The 27,368-nt window shown below is 51.9% G+C and overlaps 1 protein-coding gene across 2 annotated transcripts in view; it reads left to right on the top strand.

Annotated features, from left to right (window-relative positions):
- Positions 1 to 27,368, top strand: part of ntn4 (netrin 4) — a 102,377-nt gene that overhangs the window by 33,882 nt on the left and 41,127 nt on the right. For both annotated transcript variants that reach the window (XM_072471921.1, XM_072471920.1), the window contains exons 4-5: positions 22,984 to 23,110; positions 25,004 to 25,192. In XM_072471921.1, coding sequence (XP_072328022.1) covers positions 22,984 to 23,110; positions 25,004 to 25,192 — 316 coding nt within the window. The remainder of the gene's footprint in view (positions 1 to 22,983; positions 23,111 to 25,003; positions 25,193 to 27,368) is intronic.

Here is a 27,368-nt window from a genome sequence, read left to right as displayed (position 1 = left end):
CCCACTCCCACCTCACTCCCCCAATCCCATCTCACTCCCATCTCACTTTCTCCCTTTAAGACGCTTCTTGAAACCAGGCTGTTGGGCCAGGGGTGTCCTCTCCATCAGAAATACATTGAAAAGAGTGCTGGTGCTTGTTTATACACAACTTAAGTACATGCATTAGGGGAGTGAGGACAGAGCAGGTCAAAGGCTAGGGAGGGAGGGGGTCCTAAAATGGGGGGTGGGGAGTGCTTGCCAGCAGGAAGTGACTCAGGTGCGGCTCGGCGGAGAGAAACTCCCCGAGGCCAAATAAAACTGAAAAGTGCCGTTAAATAGTGGGTGTTTCTCGACGGCATCGATTTGTTTTGGTTGAATTGCGTCCATCTCACCACCCTGACTTGGAAATATATCGCCATTTCTTGACTGTCGCTGGGTCAAAATCCTGGAACACTCTCCCTAACAGCTCTGTGGGTGTATCTACACCACAGGGTCTGCAGCGGTTCAAGAAGGCAGCTCACCACCACCTTCTCAAGGGGTAATTACAAGGAGCGAGCCTAATAACAAATTACTGCCAGGATGATGAGTGGCTTGGAGGAGAAGCTCAACGTGGTGGTGTTATCTGCTGCCCTTGTCCGTCTAGATGGAAGAGGTTGTGGGTTTGGAAGGTGCTGCCTGAGGAACCTTGATGAGTTTCTGCAGTGCATATTGTAGATGGTACACAATGCTGCTACTGTCTATCGATGGTGAGATTGACGCAATTCAAACAAAACAAATCTATGCAGCCGAGAAATACCCACTATTTAACGGCACTTTGCAGTTTTATTTGAGGTGAATCTCTCTGCCGAGGCCACACTTGAGTCACTTCTAGCTGGCAAGACCCCCCCCCAACCCCCCCCCCCCCCCCCCCCCCACACACACACACACACACATTTTAGGACCCCCTCCCTCCCTAACCTCAGGGAGGCCAACGGGAACATCCCCTCACCCCCCTCCAACAGGTAAAGCCCCCTTGGCCCGATCATTCGCAGTGCCAACCTGGCACCCTGGCCCTGCCAGAGTTGAACCCTGACTGTGCCACACTGGCACTGCCATGGTGTCAGGCTGACAGTGCCCAGGTACCGGAGAGAGAGCCAGGGTATACCCTGCCCTGTCCCCAACCACCCAGGGGTCTCTAATGACCTGGGAGGTGCCCCAGCTGCCATTACCATTGGTCATGTTTGTGAAAAACAGTACTAAACGGCACCCTGGCAAGCTCTCCCAGGCGAATCCCTAATGGCTCATTTAAATATGTTGATCTGGGTCATGTCCAGTAAGGGCATGATCCAGACTGCGTGATCCAGACCGCGTGATCCAGACCGCGTGATCCAGACTGCGAAGTCTCATGAAAATCTGTTAGGTGTCGTGAAACGTTTCGAGCGTCGCAAATCCAGGCAAGTGGATAGCATTCCGACACATTCCTATCTTGTGTCTTGTTGATGGTGGACAGGCTTTGGGGAGTCGGGAAGTGAGTTATTCACTCCAGGCATTCTAGCCTTTGACCTTGCTCTGGTAGTGACAGTATTTATATTGCTAGTCCAGTTCAGTTTATGTTCAATAGTTCCCCCCAGGATGTTGATAGTGGAGGATTCAGCGATGGTAATGCCATTGAATGTCAATGGGTGATGGTTAGATGGTCATTACCTGGGTGTGACATGGATGTTACTTGCCACTTGTCAGCCCAAGCCTGAATGTTTCCCGGGTCTTTTCCTTGTTCCTACCAGAGTTGCAGATGAGTTTACCATATGTGGAACTTACCCTGCCAATCTGACCAGTTGTGCCATCGTTTATTTTGCCCTTTCCGTGAGGGCGTGCTTCTGAGCGAGCTGAGGTTGTCGGGATGTTGGTCGTGTGTCATAACCACAGAGAATGTGACTGAGCCCTTCATTGACTGTCACGTGCTTTGGAGCACCTGAGATCCAACCAATGACATTGCTTTATAATAGGAAACATGGCACCCAATGTATCTACAGCAATATCCCACGAATAGAACATGGAACAATGGAATAGTTTTATATTAACATAGAACATACATTGCAGAAGGAGGCCATTCGGGCCATCGAGTCTGCACCGACCCACTTAAGCTCTCACTTCCACCCTATCCCTGTAACCCAATAACCCCTCCTAACTTTTGGACACTAAGGGCAATTTAGCATGGCCAATCCACCTAACATGCACGTCTTTGGACTGTGGGAGGAAACCGGTGCACCCGGAGGAAACCCATGCAGACATGGGGAGAAAGTGCAAACTCCACACAGACAGTGACCCAGCGGGGAATCGAACCTGGGACCCTGGCGCTGTGAAGCCACAGTGCTATCCACTTGTGCTACCGTGCTGCCCATAGCAGGTAATGATGAGTAGACAATCTGTTTTTAGTGACGTTGGCTGAGGGATTAATACCAGCCAGGACTCTGGGGAGAACCCCCCCCCAGCCCATCTTTGAATAACACGGCAGGTCCCTGTAGAAATGGGACTATTGTGGCCATTGAACGGTGCTTATGGTAATACGGGACAGCTGGAAGCATATATTATCCGCTTTAATAACATTTCAAATAAGGTGGATACACTTTCCCTGTAAACTGTTAAAACAGTTAATCCTCTTATAGGGATTAACCTCACTTCTCCAATATGTAAGAGATCATGCTTGTAACAAGGGCTGTTGTTTAAATGTTGCTCAAAAGTGGCTGGGAGCTGTTTAGAGTAAATACAATGATATCTTGGAGGTGCAGAGGAAAAGGAATAATGACAGCACTGAACGATGAAATTAACTCTTTATCACCAGTCATTGACCTGAGCTGAAATTCAAAGGGGGGGTTTTAGCTGGGGAGAGTACTGCTGGAAAGTGCTCCTGTGCAATGGTCCATGAAAGTGGTGAGTAAGCTACTGCCCCCCACCATGAGGGAGGGGCTTGGTGAACTCTCCTCTCCACTCTGCCTGGCCCCTGATTCATGCCGTGCCGATAAGAGGCACTTGTGTGTTGTGGGCAAAGACCCCCACAGGAGGGAAATCGCTCTGGATTACAAACACAGCCACCCTCCCTCCTCCCCCATAACTGTCGATTGCTTAGTAACATCGGTAGTGGTCTGGGAGCAGATCACAAGGAAAAGTCTTTCATCGCTCATGAATGAATGGACGATTGTGTCTGCGAATATCGGCAGCGGGAATGTTGGGAACGATTTTCGTTCTGGAGAAGTATGGAGGTTGTAACTGGTACACTGGGCCAGCCTATTAGTCAGTGAATGTGAGGTTGTGACCCCCATTGAGAGGCAGGACAGAATAAAGGGATTAAACTAAGGGTGGTTCAGAATACCAACAATCCACTCCCTGTATCAATTGCCTGCTCCTTTCCCTGAGGATTAGTGCTGCAGCCTGGGGATCTTTAACCACTGATATCGTTCCCAGCACAGAGGATCTTTGGACTGGAGTCATACTGATGGCAGTGTGAAATATAGTCTTGCGAGTGGATATCAACTCCAGTTTAATTAAGGAACCCGTCACACTCACTCTGTAGAGGGATACCATTCAAAAAAACGCACAAGACATGATCACTTAGTGGGGATGGAGCAATTACTGCTCCAACAAAGCACGGTAGCATTGTGGATAGCACAATTGCTTCACAGCTCCAGGGTCCCAGGTTCAATTCCGGCTTGGGTCTCTGTCTGTGCGGAGTCTGCACATCCTCCCCGTGAGTGCATGGGTTTCCTCCGGGTGCTCCGGTTTCCTCCCACAGTCCAAAGATGTGCAGGTTAGGTGGATTGGCCATGATAAATTGCCCTTGGTGTCCAAAATGGCCCTTAGTGTTGGGTGGGGTTGCTGGGTTATGGGGATAGGGTGGAGGTGTTGACCTTGGGTAGGGTACTCTTTCCAAGAGCCGGTGCAGACTCGATGGGCCGAATGACCTGCTTCTGCCCTGTAAATTCTATGATAATCCATGATGACAACACTGAGATTGAGGGGATGGTCCACAGCTCATGTCCTCTTCCATATTGGGAACAGTACCTGCAACAAACATTTACTCAGGGCCCTGCTGAAGCAGTCTCCAGACGGAATCGCATCCATTATCGAACCACAGCTTTCAAATGGGAAATGGGTGGGAAGGGAATGGGAAAGAGAATGACTCCATTGAAATTACTGCCCTACTCCATATCTGGCACGGAGCAGTGTTAGAACCTATCCCATGATTTTTTTTCCCCCCATTCATTTACAGGCTGGACAAGCATTTATTGCCCATCCCTAATTGCCCTCGAGAAGGTGATATTGAGTCACCTTCTTGAACCCCTGCAGTCCCTATGATGTAGGTACACCCACAGTCCTGTAAGGGTGGGGGTTCCAGGTTATTGACCCAGCGACAGTGAAGGAATGGCGATATATTTCCAAGTCAGGATGGTGAGTGGCTTGGAGTGGAACTTCCAAATGGTTGTGTTCCCAGGTATCCCACATACCAGGCTCAAGCCAATACCTATTTGGGAGGTTAGTGGCTTCATAGAAACATAGAAAATAGGAGCAGGAGTAGGCCATTTAGTCCCTTGATTCTGCGCCACCATTCAATATGGCCTTGGCTTATCCTCTATCTCAACGCCATAATCCTTCTCTCTCCCCGTACCCCTTGATGCCTTTAGAGTATAGAAATCTATCTATTTCCTTCTTAAATATCTACAGTGTGGGCAGCACGGTAGCATTGTGGATAGCACAATTGCTTCACAGCTCCAGGGTCCCAGATTCAATTCCGGCTTGGGTCACTGTCTGTGCGGAGTCTGCACATCCTCCCCGTGTGTGCGTGGGTTTCCTCCGGGTGCTCCGGTTTCCTCCCACAGTCCAAAGATGTGCGGGTTAGGTGGATTGGCCATGATCAATTGCCCTCAGTGTCCAAATAAATTGCCCTTAGTGTTGGGTGGGGTTACGGGGTTATGGGGATAGGGTGGAGGTGTTGACCTTGGGTAGGGTGCTCTTTCCAAGAGCCGGTGCAGACTCGATGGGCTGAATGGCCTCCTTCTCCACTGTAAATTCTATGATAATCTATGATAATCTCTCCTCATTACTCAATACCAAATCCAGAGTAGCCTGCTCCCTGGTTGGTTCCTCAACATATTATTCCAAGGAAACAATCCCTAATACATTCAATTAATTCTTCCTTGAGGCTACCCTTTGATTATTCCAGTCTATGTGCATGATTATTGCCACCAGACCAGGCACGGTATGGATCACATCCTCGCTGGGCATGATCCAGATAATCATATTTAAATGATTCATTTGGCTTTTTAAAATGTGCACAACCCATTTGAGGTTACATTCCCCTGCCTAAAAAATGGTCCCCCAATACAAAACATTGGTCCAGAGTAGGTGTTAGTAACAGAATAAAGGTCTTTCATGAGAACAAGATACAGGCTGGCACTTGGGGAAATATTTCAAAATGGAGGACTAATGTAGACTGGGAATGGTGTCGTGCAGCCAGCATCACAGTGAGGCAGCCAGGGAACAGTGTCTTGTAGTCAGCATGTCAGTGAAGCAGCCTGGGAACGGTGTCCTGCAGTCAGCATATCAGTGAAGCAGTGTGGGAATGGTGTCCTGCAGTCAGCATCACAGTGAAGCAGCCTGGGAATGGTGTCCTGCAGTCAGCATCACAGTGAAGCAGCCTGGGAATGGTGTCCTGCAGTCAGCATCACAGTGAAGCAGCCTGGGAATGGTGTCCTGCAGTCAGCATCACAGTGAAGCAGCCTGGGAACGGTGTCCTGCAGTCAGCATCACAGTGAAGCAGCCTGGGAACGGTGTCCTGCAGTCAGCATCACAGTAAAGCAGCCTGGGAATGGTGTCCTGCAGTCAGCATATCAGTGAAGCAGTCTGGGAATGGTGTCCTGCAGTCAGATTATTAGTGAAGCAGTCTGGGAATGGTGTCTTGCAGTCAGCATCACAGTGAAGCAGTCTGAGAACGGTGTCCTGACACAGCTAGCATCACAGTAATGCAGTCTGGGAATGGTGTCCTGACACAGCTAGCATCACAGCGAAGCAGTCTGGGGAGGGTGTCCTGACACAGCTAGCATCACAGTGAAGCAGTCTGGGGAGGGTGTCCTGACACAGCTAGCATCACAGTGAAGCAGTCTGGGGACGGTGTCCTCCGCAGCCAGCATTGTGCTGAACCACTCTGAAAATCGTGTCCTGCAGCCAGCATCACACTGAAGCAGTTTGGAAATGGTGTCCTGCAGTGAAGCAGTCCGAGAACAGTGTCCTGCAGCCAGCATCTCAGTGAAGCAGCCTGGGAATGGTGTCCTGCAGTCAGCATCACAGTGAAGCAGTCCGAGGACAGTGTCCTGCAGCCAGCATCTCAGTGAAGCAGCCTGGGAATGGTGTCCTGCAGTCAGCATCTCAGTGAAGCAGCCTGGGAACTGTGTCCTGCAGTCAACATCTCAGTGAAGCAGCCTGGGAACGGTGTCCTGCAGCCAGCATCTCAGTGAAGCAGCCTGGGAATGGTGTCCTGCAGCCAGCATCTCAGTGAAGCAGCCTGGGAATGGTGTCCTGCAGGGGAATGGTGTCCTGCAGTGAAGCTAGCATCTCAGTGAAGCAGTCTGAGAACGGTGTCCTGCAATCAGTATCTCAGTGAAGCAGCCTGGGAACGGTGTCCTGCAGTCAGCATCACAGTGAAGCAGTCCGAGAACAGTGTCCTGCAGTCAGCATCACAGTGAAGCAGTCCGAGAACAGTGTCCTGCAATCAGCATCTCAGTGAAGCAGTCTGAGAACAGTGTCCTGCAATCAGCATCTCAGTGAAGCAGCCTGGGAAGGGTGTCCTGCCGCAGCTAGCATCACAGCGAAGCAGTCTGGAAACGGTGTCCTGCAGTCAGCATCTCAGTGAAGCAGCCTGGGAAGGGGGTCCTGCCGCAGCTAGCATCACAGTGAAGCAGCCTGGGAATGGTGTCCTGCCACAGCTAGCATCACAGTGAAGCAGCCTGGGAACGGTGTCCTGCAGTCAGCATCTCAGTGAAGCAGCCTGGGAAAGGTGTCCTGCAGTCAGCATCTCAGTGAAGCAGCCTGGGAACGGTGTCCTGCAGTCAGCATCTCAGTGAAGCAGCCTGGGAATTGTGTCCTGCAGTCAGCATCTCAGTGAAGCAGCCTGGGAATGGTGTCCTGCAGTCAGCATCACAGTGAAGCAGCCTGGGAAAGGTGTCCTGCAGTCAGCATCTCAGTGAAGCAGCCTGGGAATGGTGTCCTGCAGTCAGCATCTCAGTCAAGCAGCCTGGGAATGGTGTCCTGCAGTCAGCATCTCAGTGAAGCAGCCTGGGAACGCTGTCCTGACACAGTCAGCATCTCAGTGAAGCAGCCTGGGAATGGTGTCCTGCAGTCAGTTTACAAAATGGTCAGGGGGTTAGATAGGGTGGACAGTGAGAGCCTTCTCCCGCGGATGGAAATGGCTGGCACGAGGGGACATAGCTTTAAACTGAGGGGTAATAGATATAGGACAGAGGTCAGAGGTAGGTTCTTTACGCAAAGAGTAGTGAGGCCGTGGAATGCCCTACCTGCTACAGTAGTGAATTCGCCAACATTGAGGGCATTTAAAAGTTTATTGGATAAACATACGGATGATAATGGCATAGTGTAGGTTAGATGGCTTTTGTTTCGGTGCAACATCGTGGGCCAAAGGGCCTGTACTGCGCTGTATTGTTCTATATTCTATGTTCTATGAAGCTGTCCGAGAACAGTGTCCTGCAGTCAGCATATCAGTGAAGCAGCCTGGGAATGGTGTCCTGCAGTCAGCATATCAGTGAAGCAGCCTGGGAACGGTGTCCTGCAATCAGCATCACAGTGAAGCAGCCTGGGAAAGGTGTCCTGCAGCTAGCATCTCGGTAAAGCAGCCTGGGAACGGTGTCCTGCAGTCAGCATCTCAGTGAAGCAGCCTGGGAACGGTGTCCTGCAGTCAGCATTGCTGTGAAGCAGCCTGGGAAAGGTGTCCTGCAGTCAGCATATCAGTGAAGCAGCCTGGGAATGGTGTCCTGCAGTCAGCATTGCTGTGAAGCAGTCTGGAAACGGTGTCCTGCAGTCAGCATCTCAGTGAAGCAGCCTGGGAACGGTGTCCTGCAGTCAGCATTGCTGTGAAGCAGCCTGGGAAAGGTGTCCTGCAGTCAGCATATCAGTGAAGCAGCCTGGGAAAGGTGTCCTGCAGTCAGCATTGCTGTGAAGCAGTCTGGAAACGGTGTCCTGCAGTCAGCATCTCAGTGAAGCAGTCTGGAAACGGTGTCCTGCAGTCAGCATATCAGTGAAGCAGCCTGGGAAAGGTGTCCTGCAGTCAGCATTGCTGTGAAGCAGTCTGGAAACGGTGTCCTGCAGTCAGCATCTCAGTGAAGCAGTCTGGAAACGGTGTCCTGCAGTCTGCATCTCAGTGAAGCAGCCTGGGAAAGGTGTCCTGCAGTCAGCATTGCTGTGAAGCAGCCTGGGAATGGTGTCCTGCAGTCAGCATCTCAGTGAAGCAGCCTGGGAACGGTGTCCTGCAGTCAGCATCACAGTGAAGCAGCTTGGGAATGGTGTCCTGCCGTCAGCATCTCAGTGAAGCAGCCTGGGAACGGTGTCCTGACACAGCCAGCATCACAGTGAAGCAGCCTGGGAATGGTGTCCTGCAGTCAGCATCTCAGTGAAGCAGCCTGGGAACGGTGTCCTGCAGTCAGCATCACAGTGAAGCAGCTTGGGAATGGTGTCCTGCAGTCAGCATCTCAGTGAAGCAGCCTGGGAACGGTGTCCTGCAGTCAGCATCTCAGTAAAGCAGCCTGGGAATGGTGTCCTGCAGCCAGCATCACAGTGAAGCAGTCTGGGAAAGGTGTCCTGCAGCCAGCATCTCAGTGAAGCAGTCTGGAAACGGTGTCCAGCAGTCAGCATCACAGTGAAGCAGTCTGGGAAAGGTGTCCTGCAGTCAGCATCTCAGTGAAGCAGCCTGGGAAAGGTGTCCTGCAGACAGCATCACAGTGAAGCAGCCTGGGAACGGTGTCCTGCAGTCAGCATTGCTGTGAAGCAGCCTGGGAACGGTGTCCTGCAGTCAGGATCTCAGTGAAGCAGCCTGGGAACGGTGTCCCGCAGTCAGCATCTCAGTGAAGCAGCCTGGAAATGGTGTCCTGCAGTCAGCATCTCAGTGAAGCAGCCTGGGAAAGGTGTCCTGCAGTCAGCATCACAGTGAAGCAGCTTGGGAACGGTGTCCTGCAGTCAGCATCACAGTGAAGCAGCCTGGGAATGGTGTCCTGCAGTCAGCATCTCGGTGAAGCAGCCTGGGAATGGTGTCCTGCAGTCAGCATCACAGTGAAGCAGCTTGGGAACGGTGTCCTGCAGTCAGCATCACAGTGAAGCAGCCTGGGAATGGTGTCCTGCAGTCAGCATCTCGGTGAAGCAGCCTGGGAATGGTGTCCTGCAGTCAGCATCTCAGTGAAGCAGCCTGGGAAAGGTGTCCTGCAGACAGCATCACAGTGAAGCAGCCTGGGAACGGTGTCCTGCAGTCAGCATCTCAGTGAAGCAGTCTGGGAAAGGTGTCCTGCAGTCAGCATCTCAGTGAAGCAGCCTGGGAAAGGTGGCCTACAGACAGCATCACAGTGAAGCAGCCTGGGAACGGTGTCCTGCAGTCAGCATTGCTGTGAAGCAGCCTGGGAACGGTGTCCTGCAGTCAGGATCTCAGTGAAGCAGCCTGGGAACAGTGTCCCGCAGTCAGCATCTCAGTGAAGCAGCCTGGAAATGGTGTCCTGCAGTCAGCATCTCGGTGAAGCAGCCTGGGAAAGGTGTCCTGCAGTCAGCATTGCTGTGAAGCAGTCTGGAAACGGTGTCCAGCAGTCAGCATCACAGTGAAGCAGCCTGGGAACGGTGTCCTGCAGTCAGGATCTCAGTGAAGCAGTCTGAGAACAGTGTCCTGCAGCCAGCATCTCAGTGAAGCAGCCTGGGAATGGTGTCCTGCAGTCAGCATCTCAGTGAAGCAGCCTGGGAACGGTGTCCTGCAGTCAGCATCACAGTGAAGCAGCCTGGGAAAGGTGTCCTGCAGTCAGCATCACAGTGAAGCAGCCTGGGAAAGGTGTCCTGCAGTCAGCATTGCTGTGAAGCAGCCTGGGAAAGGTGTCCTGCAGACAGCATCACAGTGAAGCAGCCTGGGAACGGTGTCCTGCAGTCAGCATTGCTGTGAAGCAGCCTGGGAAAGGTGTCCTGCAGTCAGGATCTCAGTGAAGCAGTCTGGAAACGGTGTCCTGCAGCCAGCATCTCAGTGAAGCAGCCTGGGAAAGGTGTCCTGCAGTCAGCATCTCAGTGAAGCAGCCTGGAAATGGTGTCCTGCAGTCAGCATCACAGTGAAGCAGCCTGGGAATGGTGTCCTGCAGTCAGCATTGCTGTGAAGCAGTCTGGGAAAGGTGTCCTGCAGTCAGCATCACAGTGAAGCAGCCTGGAAACGGTGTCCTGCAGTCAGCATCTCTGTGAAGCAGCCTGGGAAAGGTGTCCTGCAGTCAGCATCTCAGTGAAGCAGCCTGGGAATGGTGTCCTGCAGTCAGCATCTCTGTGAAGCAGCCTGGGAAAGGTGTCCTGCAGTCAGCATCTCAGTGAAGCAGCCTGGGAATGGTGTCCTGCAGTCAGCATTGCTGTGAAGCAGCCTGGGAACGGTGTCCTGCAGTCAGCATTGCTGTGAAGCAGTCTGGAAATGGTGTCCTGCAGTCAGCATCTCAGTGAAGCAGCCTGGGAACGGTGTCCTGCAGTCAGCATCTCAGTGAAGCAGCCTGGGAATGGTGTCCTGCAGTCAGCATCACAGTGAAGCAGCCTGGGAACGGTGTCCTGCAGTCAGCATCTCAGTGAAGCAGTCTGGGGACGGTGTCCTGCAGTCAGCATCTCAGTGAAGCAGTCTGGAAATGGTGTCCTGCAGTCAGCATCTCAGTGAAGCAGTCTGGAAATGGTGTTCTGTAGTCAGCATCTCAGTGAAGCAGCCTGGGAACGGTGTCCTGCAGTCAGCATCTCAGTGAAGCAGTCTGGGAATGGTGTCCTGCCGCTAGCATCTCAGTGAAGCAGTCTGGGGACGGTGTCCTGCAGTCAGCATCTCAGTGAAGCAGCCTGGGAAAGGTGTCCTGCCGCAGCTAGTATCTCAGTGAAGCAGTCTGGAAATGGTGTCCTGCAGTCAGCATCTCAGTGAAGCAGCCTGGGAAAGGTGTCCTGCAGTCAGCATCTCAGTGAAGCAGCCTGGGAAAGGTGTCCTGCAGTCAGCATCACAGTGAAGCAGCCTGGGAAAGGTGTCCTGCAGCCAGCATCACAGTTAAGCAGCCTGGGAAAGGTGTCCTGCAGCCAGCATCTCAGTGAAGCAGCCTGGGAAAGGTGTCCTGCAGTCAGCATCACAGTGAAGCAGCCTGGGAAAGGTATCCTGCAGCCAGCATCTCAGTGAAGCAGCCTGGGAATGGTGTCCTGCAGTCAGCATCACAGTGAAGCAGCCTGGGAATGGTGTCCTGCAGCCAGCATCTCAGCGAAGCAGCCTGGGAAAGGTGTCCTGCAGTCAGCATCACAGTGAAGCAGTCTGGAAATGGTGTCCTGCAGTCAGCATCTCAGTGAAGCAGTCTGGGAACGGTGTCCTGACACAGTCAGCATCTCAGTGAAGCAGCCTGGGAATGGTGTCCTGCAGTCAGCATCACAGTGAAGCAGCCTGGGAATGGTGTCCTGCAGTCAGCATCTCAGTGAAGCAGCCTGGGAATGGTGTCCTGCAGCCAGCATCTCAGTGAAGCAGTCTGGAAATGGTGTCCTGTAGTCAGCATCTCGGTGAAGCAGCCTGGGAATGGTGTCCTGTAGTCAGCATCTCAGTGCAGCAGCCTGGGAACGGTGTCTTGCAGTCAGCATCTCAGTGAAGCAGTCTGGGAATGGTGTCCTGCCGCTAGCATCTCAGTGATGCAGTCTGGGGACGGTGTCCTGCAGTCAGCATCTCCGTGAAGCAGCCTGGGAAAGGTGTCCTGCCGCAGCTAGTATCTCAGTGAAGCAGTCTGGAAACGGTGTCCTGCACTCAGCATCTCAGTGAAGCAGCCTGGGAAAGGTGTCCTGCAGCCAGCATCTCAGTGAAGCAGTCTGGAAACAGTGTCCTGCAGTCAGCATCTCAGTGAAGCAGTCTGGGAAAGGTGTCCTGCAGTCAGCATCTCAGTGAAGCAGTCTGGAAACGGTGTCCTGCAGTCAGCATCTCAGTGAAGCAGTCTGGAAACGGTGTCCTGCAGTCAGCATCTCAGTGAAGCAGCCTGGGAACGGTGGCCTGCAGTCAGCATCTCAGTGAAGCAGCCTGGGAAAGGTGTCCTGCAGTCAGCATCTCAGTGAAGCAGTCTGGAAACAGTGTCCTGCAGTCAGCATCTCAGTGAAGCAGTCTGGGAAAGGTGTCCTGCAGTCAGCATCTCAGTGAAGCAGTCTGGAAACGGTGTCCTGCAGTCAGCATCTCAGTGAAGCAGTCTGGAAACGGTGTCCTGCAGTCAGCATCTCAGTGAAGCAGCCTGGGAACGGTGGCCTGCAGTCAGCATCTCAGTGAAGCAGTCTGGAAACGGTGTCCTGCAGTCAGCATCACAGTGAAGCAGCCTGGGAATGATGTCCTGCAGTCAGCATCACAGTGAAGCAGCCTGGGAATGGTGTCCTGCAGCCAGCATCTCAGTGAAGCAGTCTGGAAATGGTGTCCTGCAGTCAGCATCACAGTGAAGCAGCCTGGGAATGGTGTCCTGCAGTCAGCATCACAGTGAAGCAGCCTGGGAATGGTGTCCTGCAGCCAGCATCTCAGTGAAGCAGTCTGGAAATGGTGTCCTGCAGTCAGCATCTCAGTGAAGCAGCCTGGGAACGGTGTCCTGCCGTCAGCATCACAGTGAAGCAGCCTGGGAATGGTGTCCTGCAGTCAGCATCACAGTGAAGCAGCCTGGGAATGGTGTCCTGCAGCCAGCATCTCAGTGAAGCAGTCTGGAAATGGTGTCCTGCAGTCAGCATCTCAGTGAAGCAGCCTGGGAACGGTGTCCTGCCGCAGCTAGCATCACAGTGAAGCAGCCTGGGAATGGAGTCCTGCAGTCAGTATCTCAGTGAAGCAGTCTGGGAAAGGTGTCCTGCAGTCAGCATCACAGTGAAGCAGCCTGGGAATGGTGTCCTGCAGTCTGCATCTCAGTGAAGCAGCCTGGGAACGGTGGCCTGCAGTCAGCATCTCAGTGAAGCAGTCTGGGGACGGTGTCCTGCAGTCAGCATCTCAGTGAAGCAGTCTGGAAATGGTGTCCTGCAGTCAGCATCTCAGTGAAGCAGTCTGGGGACGGTGTCCTGCAGTCAGTATCTCAGTGAAGCAGTCTGGAAACGGTGTCCTGCAGTCAGCATCACAGTGAAGCAGTCTGGGGACGGTGTCCTGCAGTCAGCATCTCAGTGAAGCAGCCTGGGAAAGGTGTCCTGCAGTCAGTATCACAGTGAAGCAGTCTGGAAATGGTGTCCTGCAGTCAGCATCTCAGTGAAGCAGCCTGGGAAAGGTGTCCTGCAGCCAGCATCTCACTGAAGCAGCCTGGGAAAGGTGTCCTGCAGTCTGCATCTCAGTGAAGCAGCCTGGGAATGGTGTCCTGCAGTCAGCATCACAGTGAAGCAGCCTGGGAATGGTGTCCTGCAGTCAGCATCTCAGTGAAGCAGCCTGGGAATGGTGTCCTGCAGCCAGCATCTCAGTGAAGCAGTCTGGAAATGGTGTCCTGTAGTCAGCATCTCGGTGAAGCAGCCTGGGAATGGTGTCCTGTAGTCAGCATCTCAGTGCAGCAGCCTGGGAACGGTGTCTTGCAGTCAGCATCTCAGTGAAGCAGTCTGGGAATGGTGTCCTGCCGCTAGCATCTCAGTGATGCAGTCTGGGGACGGTGTCCTGCAGTCAGCATCTCCGTGAAGCAGCCTGGGAAAGGTGTCCTGCCGCAGCTAGTATCTCAGTGAAGCAGTCTGGAAACGGTGTCCTGCACTCAGCATCTCAGTGAAGCAGCCTGGGAAAGGTGTCCTGCAGCCAGCATCTCAGTGAAGCAGTCTGGAAATGGTGTCCTGCAGTCAGCATCTCAGTGAAGCAGTCTGGGAAAGGTGTCCTGCAGTCTGCATCTCAGTGAAGCAGCCTGGGAATGGTGTCCTGCAGTCAGCATCTCAGTGAAGCAGCCTGGGAACGGTGGCCTGCAGTCAGCATCTCAGTGAAGCAGTCTGGAAACGGTGTCCTGCAGTCAGCATCACAGTGAAGCAGCCTGGGAATGGTGTCCTGCAGTCAGCATCACAGTGAAGCAGCCTGGAAATGGTGTCCTGCAGTCAGCATCACAGTGAAGCAGCCTGGGAATGGTGTCCTGCAGCCAGCATCTCAGTGAAGCAGTCTGGAAATGGTGTCCTGCAGTCAGCATCACAGTGAAGCAGCCTGGGAATGGTGTCCTGCAGTCAGCATCACAGTGAAGCAGCCTGGGAATGGTGTCCTGCAGCCAGCATCTCAGTGAAGCAGTCTGGAAATGGTGTCCTGCAGTCAGCATCTCAGTGAAGCAGCCTGGGAACGGTGTCCTGCCGTCAGCATCACAGTGAAGCAGCCTGGGAATGGTGTCCTGCAGTCAGCATCACAGTGAAGCAGCCTGGGAATGGTGTCCTGCAGCCAGCATCTCAGTGAAGCAGTCTGGAAATGGTGTCCTGCAGTCAGCATCTCAGTGAAGCAGCCTGGGAACGGTGTCCTGCCGCAGCTAGCATCACAGTGAAGCAGCCTGGGAATGGAGTCCTGCAGTCAGTATCTCAGTGAAGCAGTCTGGAAACGGTGTCCTGCAGTCAGCATCTCAGTGAAGCAGTCTGGGAAAGGTGTCCTGCCGCAGCTAGTATCTCAGTGAAGCAGCCTGGGAATGGTGTCCTGCAGTCAGCATCACAGTGAAGCAGCCTGGGAATGGTGTCCTGCAGTCTGCATCTCAGTGAAGCAGCCTGGGAACGGTGGCCTGCAGTCAGCATCTCAGTGAAGCAGTCTGGGGACGGTGTCCTGCAGTCAGCATCTCAGTGAAGCAGTCTGGAAATGGTGTCCTGCAGTCAGCATCTCAGTGAAGCAGTCTGGGGACGGTGTCCTGCAGTCAGTATCTCAGTGAAGCAGTCTGGAAACGGTGTCCTGCAGTCAGCATCACAGTGAAGCAGTCTGGGGACGGTGTCCTGCAGTCAGCATCTCAGTGAAGCAGCCTGGGAAAGGTGTCCTGCAGTCAGTATCACAGTGAAGCAGTCTGGAAATGGTGTCCTGCAGTCAGCATCTCAGTGAAGCAGCCTGGGAAAGGTGTCCTGCAGCCAGCATCTCAGTGAAGCAGCCTGGGAAAGGTGTCCTGCAGTCTGCATCTCAGTGAAGCAGCCTGGGAAAGGTGTCTTGCAGTCTGCATCTCAGTGAAGCAGCCTGGGAAAGGTGTCCTGCAGTCTGCATCTCAGTGAAGCAGCCTGGGAAAGGTGTCCTGCAGTCTGCATCTCGGTGAAGCAGCCTGGGAAAGGTGTCCTGCAGTCTGCATCTCAGTGAAGCAGCCTGGGAACAGTGTCCTGCAGTCAGCATCTCAGTGAAGCAGCCTGGGAAAGGTGTCCTGCAGTCTGCATCTCAGTGAAGCAGCCTGGGAAAGGTGTCCTGCAGTCTGCATCTCAGTGAAGCAGCCTGGGAAAGGTGTCCTGCAGTCTGCATCTCGGTGAAGCAGCCTGGGAATGGTGTCCTGCAGTCAGCATTGATGTGATGCAGCCTGGGAAAGGTGTCCTGCAGTCTGCATCTCCGTGAAGCAGCCTGGGAAAGGTGTCCTGCAGTCTGCATCTCGGTGAAGCAGACTGGGAATGGTGTCCTGCAGTCAGCATTGCTGTGAAGCAGCCTGGGAAAGGTGTCCTGCAGTCTGCATCACAGTGAAGCAGCCTGGGAAAGGTGTCCTGCAGTCTGCATCTCAGTGAAGCAGCCTGGGAATGGTGTCCTGCAGCCACCATCTCAGTGAAGCAGTCTGGAAACGGTGTCCTGCAGTCAGCATCTCAGTGAAGCAGCCTGGGAATGGTGTCCTGCCGCAGCTAGCATCACAGTGAAGCAGCCTGGGAATGGTGTCCTGCAGTCAGCATCACAGTGAAGCAGCCTGGGAATGTTGTCCTGCTTCAGTTCTAATTGAAAAATTCAATTGAGAAGCACCAGCGATAAGTAAAAATTAGAGCCAGCATAATATAGAAAAATAATAAGTAATTATAATAAATAATGCAAGGATAAGTAGGTCGAAGTAGCATTAGACAAGGAGACTAAGTTAAGATGAGAGGATTATCTTTTAAAACTAGTAATTTGAAAAGTTAGCAAGTAAGACAAAGTAAGTTTAAGACACGGCAGGTGAGGTCAGCTGAGTGGAATGTGTGATCTGTAATATGTGGGAAGTCATGGACTATACGAACATCCTAAATGACCACACGTGCTGGAGGTGCAACCAACTGCAGAAACTTGAGCATCGGGTTTCAGAGCTTAAGCAGCGGCTGGAGACACTGTGGTGCATCTGCGAGGCTGAGAGTTGCATGGATAGCATGTTTAGCGAAGGGGTTACACCATAGCTCAAGGAACTGGGCGAACGAAGGATGACCACCAGACAGAAGAAGAAAAACATGCAAGCAATGCAGAAATCCCTTGGGGTCCCACCCAGAAAACAGTTTTCCATTTTGAAGCTGATGAAAGCTTTGGTTCCTCAAGGGAGTGCAGTCAGAACCAAGTTTCTGGCTCCACAAGCGACCTGACTGTACAGGAAGGGAGTAAGGAAGGAAGGTGGAGTGATAGTGATAGGAGATTCATTAGTTAGGGGAACAGACATGCGCTTCAGTGGCCACAGACATGCCTCCAGGATGGTGTGTTGCCACCCTGGGGCCAGGTTCAGGGATGTCACTGAAAGACTGCAAGGTATCCTAAAGGGGGAGGGTGAAAAGTCAGAGGTCGTGGTACACGTTGGTACCAACAGTACAGGTAGAATAAGGGATGAGGTCTTGCATCAAGAATTCTAGGAGCTAGGCAGAAGATTTAAAAACAGGACCTCAAAGTTGTAACCTTTGGATTACTTCCAGTGCCACGTGCTAGTGAGTACAGAAATAGGAGAATAGGACAGGTGAATGCTTGGGGTTTGTGCTGGAGGGAGGGTTTTAGATTCCTGGATCACTGGGACCGTTTCTGAGGAAGGTGGGACACATACAAGCAGGACGGTCTGCATCTGAACCAGAATGGGACTGACATCCTTGTGGATGGGTTTGCTAGTGCTGTTGGGAGGAGTTTAAACTAGTTTGGTAGGGGGAGGGGCCACAGAATGTGAGTACAATAGGGTCATCGCATACTATAGTAAAGGAACCAAGACTGAGGGAGTTCAGCCATATTGAGTTCCAAGGGAATATGGTGAGGTTGGATGGCGACTACTTTAAAGCAAGGAGTATTATAGGTAAAACTGATGAGTTAAGGGCATGGATTAACATGTGGAATTGTGATATTGTTGCCATCACAGAGATGTGGTGGAGGGAGGGGCAGGACTGGCAACTCAGCATTCCAGGGTATAGGATCTTCAGGTAAGACAGGGTAGGGTATAAAAGAGGAGGTGGTGTTGCATTATTAAGGAGTCAGTTACTGTAGTATGGAGGGGTCTTCAAATGAGGCATTGTGGGTAGAGCTTAGGAATAGAAAGGGGGCAGTCACATTGCTGGGAGTGTGTTACAGGTCCCCAAACAGTCAGCGGGCAATAGAGGAGCAGATATGTAGACAATTCACTGAGGTGTGTAAGAGTAATAATAGGGCAATTATATTAGCGGATTTCTACTTTCGCAACATTAATTGGGATAGTCATAGTGTAAGGGGTTTAGAGGGGGCAGATTTCTTGAAATGCATTCAGAACTTTTTAACGCAGAAAGCCCAAGAAGTGCTGGATCTAATTCTGTGGAACAAAGCCAAACAGATGTTCGAGGTGGCCGTGGGGAAGCATTTTAGTGATAGCGACCACAACACAGTATGGTTTAAGTTTGTTATGGAAGAGGGTGAAATGTCGGAGCAACAAGTGCGGTGAGCCCTGGATGTCTAGGAATATTCAGGACTGGATAAGAAAGGAAAGAGAGGCTTTTAGCAGGTAGAAAGGGAGCAAATCAGTGGCAGCCTTAATGGAGTAGAGAAAGTGTAAGGGGGAACTTAAGAAAGCAATTAGGAGAACAAAGAGGAGGCATGAAAAGCACTGGCGGGTAGGATTGGGGAGAATCCCAAGATATTCTATAAGTATATTTAGGGAAAGAGGATAACCAGGGAAAGAGTAGGGCCCATTATGGACCAAGGAACCAACTTATACGTGGAGCCAGAGGACATTGGTAGAGTGTTAAATGAGTACTTTACATCTGTCTTCATTCAGGAGAAGGAGGATGATCAGGGACAGTCAGCATGGCTTTGTTAGAGGGCGGTCAAGCGTAAAACATTTGATTGGATTTTTCAATTAAGTGATCGTGTGTCAATGAGGGTTGATGTAGTTTACATGGATTTCAGCAAAGTCTTTAACAAGGTCCCACACGGGAGAATGATAAGGAAGGGCATGGGATCCAGGATAACTTTGAAAGGTGGATCCAAAACTAAATTAGTGGTAGGAGACAGCGGATGGTGGTAACAGGCTGTTTGTGTGACTGGAGGCTGGTGTCTAGTGGTGTATCATAGGGACCAGTACTGGGTCCCTTATCGTTTGTGCCATATATAAATGATTCAGATGAGAATGTTGGGGGATAAGTACATTTATTGAGGTGATGGTTTTCCTTGACGACACGCTAGTCACCAGCACTACACCAGAAGAACCTGTGACCATCGCCTTGGGAATCACTGGGAGGAGAATTTCCATTGTGCGCTGGAAGATAGCGCTGAAGCAATGCCGTGGTAAGGGCATTGGTAAAGGGTGGTAAACCGGAAGAGGTCTTTGCGGGTACTGATCATAGGAGGTTTTGCGATGCTGGAGTCACCTAAAATGTGAAAAATGTCCTTTCAAGCCTCTGAAGTCACGTACCTAGGATTTTGCATTGATGCAACAAGGTGCAGCCTTTGGAAGAAAAGGTCAAGGCCACACGAGACGGCCTACACCCGAAAATGTCAGCGAGCTTAAGTCCTTTCTTGGTATGACCAATTACTATGGAAGATTTATTTAGCCACAACCTTGGCACCATTAGACCAGCTATTAAGGAAGAATCAGTGGTGGCAGTGGATGGAGCCTCAAAAAGAAGCTTCTGAGTCGTGAAGCAAGCATTGCAGTCTTCAAACCTCCTGGTGCATTTGGATCCGGAAAATCAATCATGCTGACATGTGACCCATCCCCTTCTGGTATAAGGGAAGTTTTATCCCACAAACTGGGAGATGGTTCAGAATGCCCTCTCGTCTTTACCTCAAGGTCCCTTTCTGAAGCAGAACAAAACGTTGCACAGATTGAGAAGGAGGGCTTGGAGGTTATCTGCGGTGTGAAGAAATTCCACCAGTATGTTTACGGCCAGCGGTGTGATATAATGACTGACCACGTTGCTGGCCCTATTAAGGAAAGATAGGCCTCTACCACACATCTCTCAGCAAGGGGGCAGCGTTGGGCCCAGCTGTTGGCGACTTGCATGTTTTTCAGCACCGCCCTGGGACGCAAATAGCTCGGGCGGGATTCTCTGCGAACTGGCGGGACGGGCCACTCCGGCGTCGGGCCGCCCCAAAGGTGCGGAATCCTTCGCACCTTCAGGGGCTAGGCCAGCACCGGAGTGTTTGCCGCCGCACCGGCCGGTGCGGAAGGGCTTGGTGCCCTGCAAACTGGCACCGAAGGGCCTCCGCTGGCTGGCACGAGTTGGCGCATGCGCGGGAGCGCAAGCGTGTGCTGGCATTATCCCAGCGCATGCGCAGGTGGGTTCTTCTCCGCACCAGCCATGGTGGAGGTTGACAGCGGCCGGTGCGGAGGGAAAGAGTGCCCCATGGCACAGGCCCGCCCGCGGATCAGTGGGCCCCAATTGTGGGCCAGGCCACCGTGGGGGCACCCCTCGGGACCAGATCCCCCCACGCCCCCCCGAGGACTCTGCAGGCTGCCCGTGGAGCCAGGTCCCACCGGTAAGGACCTGTTGTGATTTACGCCGGCTGGACCGGCCGAAAACGGGCGGCCACTCAGCCCATCGCGGGCCGGAGAATCGCCGGGGGTCCGCTACCAGCAGCCGCCGACCAGCGTGCTGCGATTCCCGCCCCCGCCAAAACCCCGGCACGGGAGAATTCGGCAGCCGGCGGGGGCGGGATTCCCACCGCCCCCCGGCGATTCTCCGACCCAGCGGGGGGTCGGAGAATCCCGCCCCTCATGTTGATGCATTAAGTCGCCTGCTCCTAGCCAAGATCATTCAGGTCCACCAGGAGATCATTCTAGCCCTGAACTTACATGACACCCTGCCAGTGTCCATGGGACACATCCACAGCTGGACGCAGGGAGACCCTATTCATTTAAAGGTCAAACGAATGATACAGACTGGCTGGTGTTATGAGAAGTCTGAACAGCTGTTCAAGACGAGTTGATATGTGAAGACGGCATGATTCACTGGGGGTCACACTTTCAAGAACTCTATGAAAAAGCAGTCAAGTAAACCACTTCACCAGAGGTTGGCTATTTTTTTGTTGCTGTGCAACTCAACCCCTCATTCAACCCTGGGGATCACACCAGCTGAGCTGATCATGGGCTGAGAACCCGATTAGATCTTGTGTTTATAAAGTAGGCGGGGAGGGTGGAGACATGTCAGGCCTCCCAGGAGAGTCAGCAGTCGGATCAGAGGCGACAGGTCATTCCGGGTGGGAGACCCAGTTTTGGTCTGTAATTTCACAGCAGGTTCGCTGTGGTTAAGACGAGTTGTGGCTTGGTCGGGGCCGTGTCTCATGTGGCCAATGTTAACAGGAAGACTGTTGAGAAGCACGTCGACCACCTGAGGAGTCGAGGTGTTGTAACCCCACCGTGGAGGTGACGAGTCCGGCAAGCACTATGAATACTCCCTGTAACTCGGTCCAGCCAAGGGGAGTTAGGGATTCCTGTTTCAGTTCAGCTGGCTCCGTCTGTCGAGGCCAGTAAGGCTAGTTCACCCGTTGTTGAAGTGGTCCTGCCCTAGGTGGCATCGACTGCGAACCACCCGATCGCCCAAAGGAGAGCCAAACCTGTGGCTGGACTTCAGAGGCCCAGAAGGACCCATAACCCATAGTTATGGGAAAGGGTGGGGGGGGGGTTTATGTGGTAGGGGGTTGTAATAACCCGACCGGAGGCCAAGGGGTCTCAGAGTCCCTGTGCCCCCACCTGAGTATGATCTCCCTAGATGAGGGGGCAGAGCCACCCCCTTAAGCCAGGGGCCTCTGGGACATAAATACCGCGACCCAGTGTGGGCCGGGCGCAGGGGTAGGAGATGTAATATAATAGGTATAATAAATTGGAGTTTTCTTACAGTCATCGCTCCCGAGTGGTCGTTTACCTGAGACTTTACAGGGTCCCTTTAAGGGGGTGGCCTCCACCAGCCACATAACCAGCTCAGGGCCAATCATGTAGGAGCGTGCGAACCCCAGCCAATGGGGAGTTTGTGCGGGACCCTGGGAGCAGGACCCCGGGTAGTGTGGACCAGGGAATTGAAGTGTAAAGACCTGTTGTACAGTGTTCTGTTAACTACTGGAAGTATCCAGTGTATGTCTCGAGCTATCGCAGAAACCTGCCACTGCTTACAGCCCACAAGTTATTCCAGTCAATCATTACATCAGTCAGCCTCGGCAGAGTGGGTCAGACCCTTGCCTTCGAGTCAGAAGGTTGTGGGTTCAAGTCCTGCATCAGAGACTTAAACATAACAGTCCAAGCCAATGTTCCAATGCCCTAGTGAGAAAGTGCTGCATTGTCAGAGGTGTTGTCACTCTGTTGATGTTGAATTGAGACTTTGCCTGCCATGAATGTGACTGTGAAGAAGAGCAGGGAGTTATTTCGAATGTCTGGGGCAATATTTAACCCTCAATCAGGAGAGACAGTGGAAATGTAATTGAACTAGTGATCCAGAGGCCCAGGCTAATGCTCTGGGGCACATGTTCAAATCCCACCATTTAAATTCCATTGGTAAAATCTGGAATTGAAAGCTAGTCTCAGTAATGGTGACCATGACAACTATCATCGATTGACGTTAAGAAAAAACCCATCTGGTTCATTAATGTTCTTTAGGGAAGGAAATCTGCCATCCTTACCTGGTCAGGCCTATGTGGGACTCCAGATCCACGGCAATGTGGTTGACTCAACTGCCCTCTGAAATGAGCAAGCAAGCCACTCAGTTCAAGGGTAATTAGTGATGGGCAACTTTTCTTATGAAAGAACTTTGAAAAAAATTATCGTAACTGATTGAGTGGTATTTAATGAGGGTGGCAGAGTGTCTGACGCCAACCATCCGAACTGGCGGCCGCCTCACTGACCTGATCTCCGGGGGCTCCAAGGGAATTAAGTCCCTGATTGGCAACAGGAACCCAGCCATAGGAGCTCCTGACTCCAGAGAGGGCGTTTAATTTCTGTACCCACCCCAAAGAAGAGGCCTTCAGCTTTCCATCACCACTGTACCACAAGGTCGGTGCAGACTCGATGGGCCGAATGACCTCCTTCTGCACTGTATGTTCTATGTTAATCTATGTTAAGGAGCAATGGCCTTGGGCCTTCACCGGGGTTCAGTGATGACAGAGACGGGTCAGAGTAAATGGCAAGGGGAGTGGGGTTTCCAGGGGATCCCTCCTTCAATGGCACTCAATGCCTGATTAAGAACCCACCATCCAACCTTTGGTTTGCCTGTCGGGTCTCCCTGCATGTGGAGACCCCCACCCACTGCTGGGCAGCAGGATGTGGTGCTAAGGTGGACTTTAATTGTCCATTTATAGGGTCTCAATTGGCATCCTGTGTGAAGCGCCCCACAGTAATAGGTGCTATATAAATCCAAATCTTTCTTTGTTTCTTTCAGCATGTCACTGACTGACTGGATCCTGACTGGCTCCTTCTTTGGTTCATTGTGTTCTCTGTTCATTTTCTACAACAGGTCCATGGGAAGTGTATCTGTCAGCACAATACTGTGGGTGAACACTGTGAAAGGTGTGATCCTTTGTATAGTGACCAGCCGTGGAGGCCTGCCGATGGCAAGAGGGGAACCGCGAACCAGTGCCGGAGTAAGTTATGAAATGGCTGCAGTTCTCTGCGATCTTTTCGGAGACAGCACTGAGGGGATTTACTGGAATAGGAACAAGGATGAGGGAGCTCAGCAATGTGGAGAGACTGAAAAAAATGGGATTATTTTCCTATAACAAAGGAGAGATTTAATAGAAGCATTCAAAATCTAGCAGAGCTTTTATAGAGTAGGTAGGGAGAAAGTCCCTCCAGAGGCAGGAAGGTCGGCAACCAGACGGACACAGATTGAAGGGTGTTGGGCGAGAGATGAGGAGTAAATAATTTATGCAGCGAGTTATAATCTGAAATACACAACCCAAACAGCCGGTGGAAACTGGTTCAACAGTGCCGTTGAAAAGAGAATGGGAAATGTGATGAATGGTTACTGTACCCTTAACACCATGTAGGTGATGCCCCTTTAAGACCGGGTTTGGAACCCTGGGGGACTCCGTCTCGGGCTCCGCCCACCAGGGAGCCGTATATAAGGTGACGCCCTGTAGGCGGCACTCAGTAAGCACACGTCCCTGTAGCTGGCTACTTCTCTGCTTATTAAAGCCTTCATTTACCATTCCACACTCTCGTGTCGTTATTGAGGGTACTACAGGATAAATATTTGAAAAGGAGAACTTTGCAGGGTCAGAGAGAGAGAGAGCACAGTGGATTGGGATTGCTTGGATAGCTCTCTCAAACAGCCAGAACAAACATGTTGGGCAGAATGACCTCCTTCTGTACTTTGAGATTCTGAGAAGCAAAGGTTGAAGCCGGACTTTTCCGGCTGTTCCCACCAGCGGGATTATCCGGTCCCCACGCAGGTTTCCTGGCGGTGGAGAGGTGCAGACAACCCCGTTGATAGCAGCAGGACCAGGTGATCCCATCCAGACCCTGGGGAGCTGCGGTAAAGCTCGCCGGTTCCTTCCAGTGATTGGACTGGGCCCTGCTGCGGCCAGCTCTCCCGCCGAGAACTCGCCCGCTGAAGGCCTGAGACCCAGCGCCCTGACCAGAGGTCACACTTATCATCTTGCCGTGTGACCTGTTGTCCCCTGGCCATCAGAGAACTTTGTAAGTGATTTTATTATTATCAATTAGGTTCTGTCCATGATGAATCTGAAGAAGGGCTGGGGGTCCTGCTTTAGCCTTTCCTCGCCCCTCACACCTAATAATAATAATCTTTATTATTGTCACAAATAGGCTTGCATGAAGGAAAGGAGTATATAGAGAAATTGGAGCAGTATTGGCACAGGGAATTAAGAAACTGTTTGGAGGATAAACACATGGACTGTTTAGTCTGAATGGCCGATTCCTCAGTTGAAATCTGGCTGGGACATTCCAGTCCCCCACGGCGGGTTTTCCCACAGCCGAGGCAGTCCACCATTGGCTGGCCGCGGAAAGTCCACCGTGTTTTGCATGGTTCGCCTATCCTGTCGCCGCGGTACCCGTTGTTGGGAAGGGAGATTCACCTTCGGCAGGCCCAGAACATCCCGCCAGAGGGAAGCGCTGGAAGATCCCAACCTGCGTATTTGAGGGAAAACTCTGTAAGCGCGGCAGACTAATGATCAACTATTTCATTCAAACAGTCATGTTTGTTCCAACAAGGGCAGCATGGTGGCGTAGTGGTTAGCACTACTGTCTCACGGCACCGAAGTCCCAGGTTCGATCCCAGCTCTGGGTCACTGTCCGTGTGGACTTTGCACATTCTCCCCGTGTTTGTGTGGGTTTCACCCCCACAACCTAAAAAATGTGCTGGGTAAGTGGATTGGCCATGCTAAATTGCCCTTTAATTGGAAAAAATGAATTGGGTACTCTAGGTTTTTTTTTTATGTTTGTTCCAACAAGTTTCAACTCCATCTTGTTGATTTGAAAGGATTTTAAATCCCCTTCCTTTCCCCTTGTGTCAGAATGCAAGTGCAATAACCACGCAGGCAGCTGCCATTTCGACCTCAGTGTGTGGTTGGCATCGGGGAATCACAGCGGAGGAGTGTGTAATAACTGCAAACACCACACAGCGGGGCAGCACTGCCAGCGATGCCAGTCAGGCTTCTTCAGGAACCACAATGCCCCTCTCGCTGCCCCAGACACCTGCCTGGGTAAGGTCATTTCTGCCTTTAACATTTGCGACATCTGTATTGATTAATCTCTGAATTCTGTCCGAAACGCTTCCTGAATTCCAGAAGTGTTCCGACACTACATTAATGTGGCTAACCCAGCCAATCCTCTCACTTTATTATCTGTAACTTAATATCTAAGCTGGTGGAAGTTGATTGTTGGAGAATGAATGGCTATCGTTATGGGTGATAGAATAATAACCTTTCATGGATGGAAATAATAATAATAACCTTTCATGGAGGACCTAGGTGGGCTTTTGGCAATAAATGGTAGAAATTGGAATGCCATGGATAGGTGGTGTAGATGGGCTGAATGGGGCTGGGTTGGAACTGGTCTTTGCCTGGATCATGTCTTGAAATGGATACAAAAATAATTTGGGGTAAAAGGAGCTGCTGATTGGCTGTGGCCTGTTTTGCACTTGTGGCGGTCACATTTGTTCACAGTTGAAATATAGCAGCGAGGAAGACAGGAATTACCCGACAGGAAAACCCCCAGCTCCACCTTGTTCACTTTCGGCCACCCTGATAATCCCATGATCCAATACTGGAGACATTGACCAGTCAGAATAATCTCTACTAGTCAGTCTACAAGGGAGCCAAACACAAGGAAAGGGAAACCCAGCAGTGGGCAGCTTTTGGGGACCATTGATTCAAAATCACACATTCCTGTCAAACATGTTCGACTCACCCAAACAACAAGGTCAACAACATATTGATACTGCACCTCCAACATGATAACTCATCCCAGAGTGCTTCACAGGGAAATTATGAAGCAATATAAAACACACCAAGGCATGCCAGGTGATAGTACGTCAGGTGACCAAAAGCTTGGTCAAAGAGATAGGTTTTATGGAAGGTCTTAAAGGGAGGAAAGTGAGTTCGAGAGACAGAGGTTGAGAGAGGAAACTCGAGAGGGTGGGACCCAAGCAGCTGAAGGCCTGGCCACTAATAGCCCATATTTTATGTCATGCCTCAAATTACTTCAATACTGGATCTCCAATTATGTTATTTGATGAAGGACAGCAAGACCTCCCATTTATGGAGCACCTTCCATGGAATAAAAGTTCAGCAAAGATAAATTCCAAATCCCGGCTAAGTGTTGACGCCGGCGTAAACACTGGAGTGTTTCACACCGGCGTCAACGGGCCTCTTGGCCCAGCGATTCAGTGGCCCACAAGGGGCCAACATGGCGCCGGAGTGCTCCACGCAGCTTCGGAACCGATATGCGGCCCTGCACTGCTGGCGCGTGTCCGCGCATGCACATGGTGGCCATTTCCGCGCCAGCGCTGCGCAACATGGCGTAGCGACTACAGCGGGAGAATGTAGGCCCCCCACAGATCACGTGCGCCTGCCGATCGATAGCCCTCGATCACAGGCCTGGCTGTCGTGGAGGCCCCCCTCCGGAGTCTGATCCCCCTGCCCCCCCCACCAGGACGCCCACCGCGGCCGCGGCCCTGAGCTCCCGCCGGGTGGTACCATATGTGATCCACGCTGACGGGACTCGGCGGAACTCGGCCGGTCGACCGTGGAGAATCGCTGCAGGAGCCTGTTTCAACGGCCCCAACCGGCGGCTCATCAACCGCGCGCACGCAACTGCCGCCGATTCTCCGGTCGCTGGGGAATCGTGTCCCAGCGTCGCAGGAATTTTCGGCGCCAACGCCGATTCTCCGACCCGGTGCGGGCTCGGAGAATTGACGCTCCCAGAGACATGCAAATGGAAATGATTTTCTCACATTGATTTTTAATGTTGGTTTTTAACAGCTATGGCAAGACCACCATTCCTTTCCACAGCACGCAGAGAGCAGATTGTTCAAACTATTTCAATTATACCAACAGCCAGAGGCAAATACAATCCCCAAACTGGTTCCACCTCCTCCATCCATAGTTCCCATGGCAACAGTTTAAAGAAGATGTGGGTGGGGGTAGTTATTCCCAGTGTCTTGGCCAATATTCATCCTTCAATCAAAGTCACAAAAAACAAATTATCTGCTCATTTTCACATTGCTGTGGGATCTTGCTGTGTGTAACTTGGCTGCCACATTTCCTACATTACAACAGTGGCCAGACTTCAAAAATACTTCATTGGCTGAGACATGAAGAGCACTGTAGAAAATCTTTCTTTTTGTTCATGATATGTGGGTGTTACTGGCTGGACCTG

This window comes from Scyliorhinus torazame, chromosome 13, assembly GCF_047496885.1.
Source record: "Scyliorhinus torazame isolate Kashiwa2021f chromosome 13, sScyTor2.1, whole genome shotgun sequence".
Lineage (NCBI taxonomy): Eukaryota > Metazoa > Chordata > Chondrichthyes > Carcharhiniformes > Scyliorhinidae > Scyliorhinus > Scyliorhinus torazame.
The sequence above is the reverse complement of the archived record's forward strand: the minus strand, read 5'-3'. Positions and strand labels throughout refer to the sequence as shown.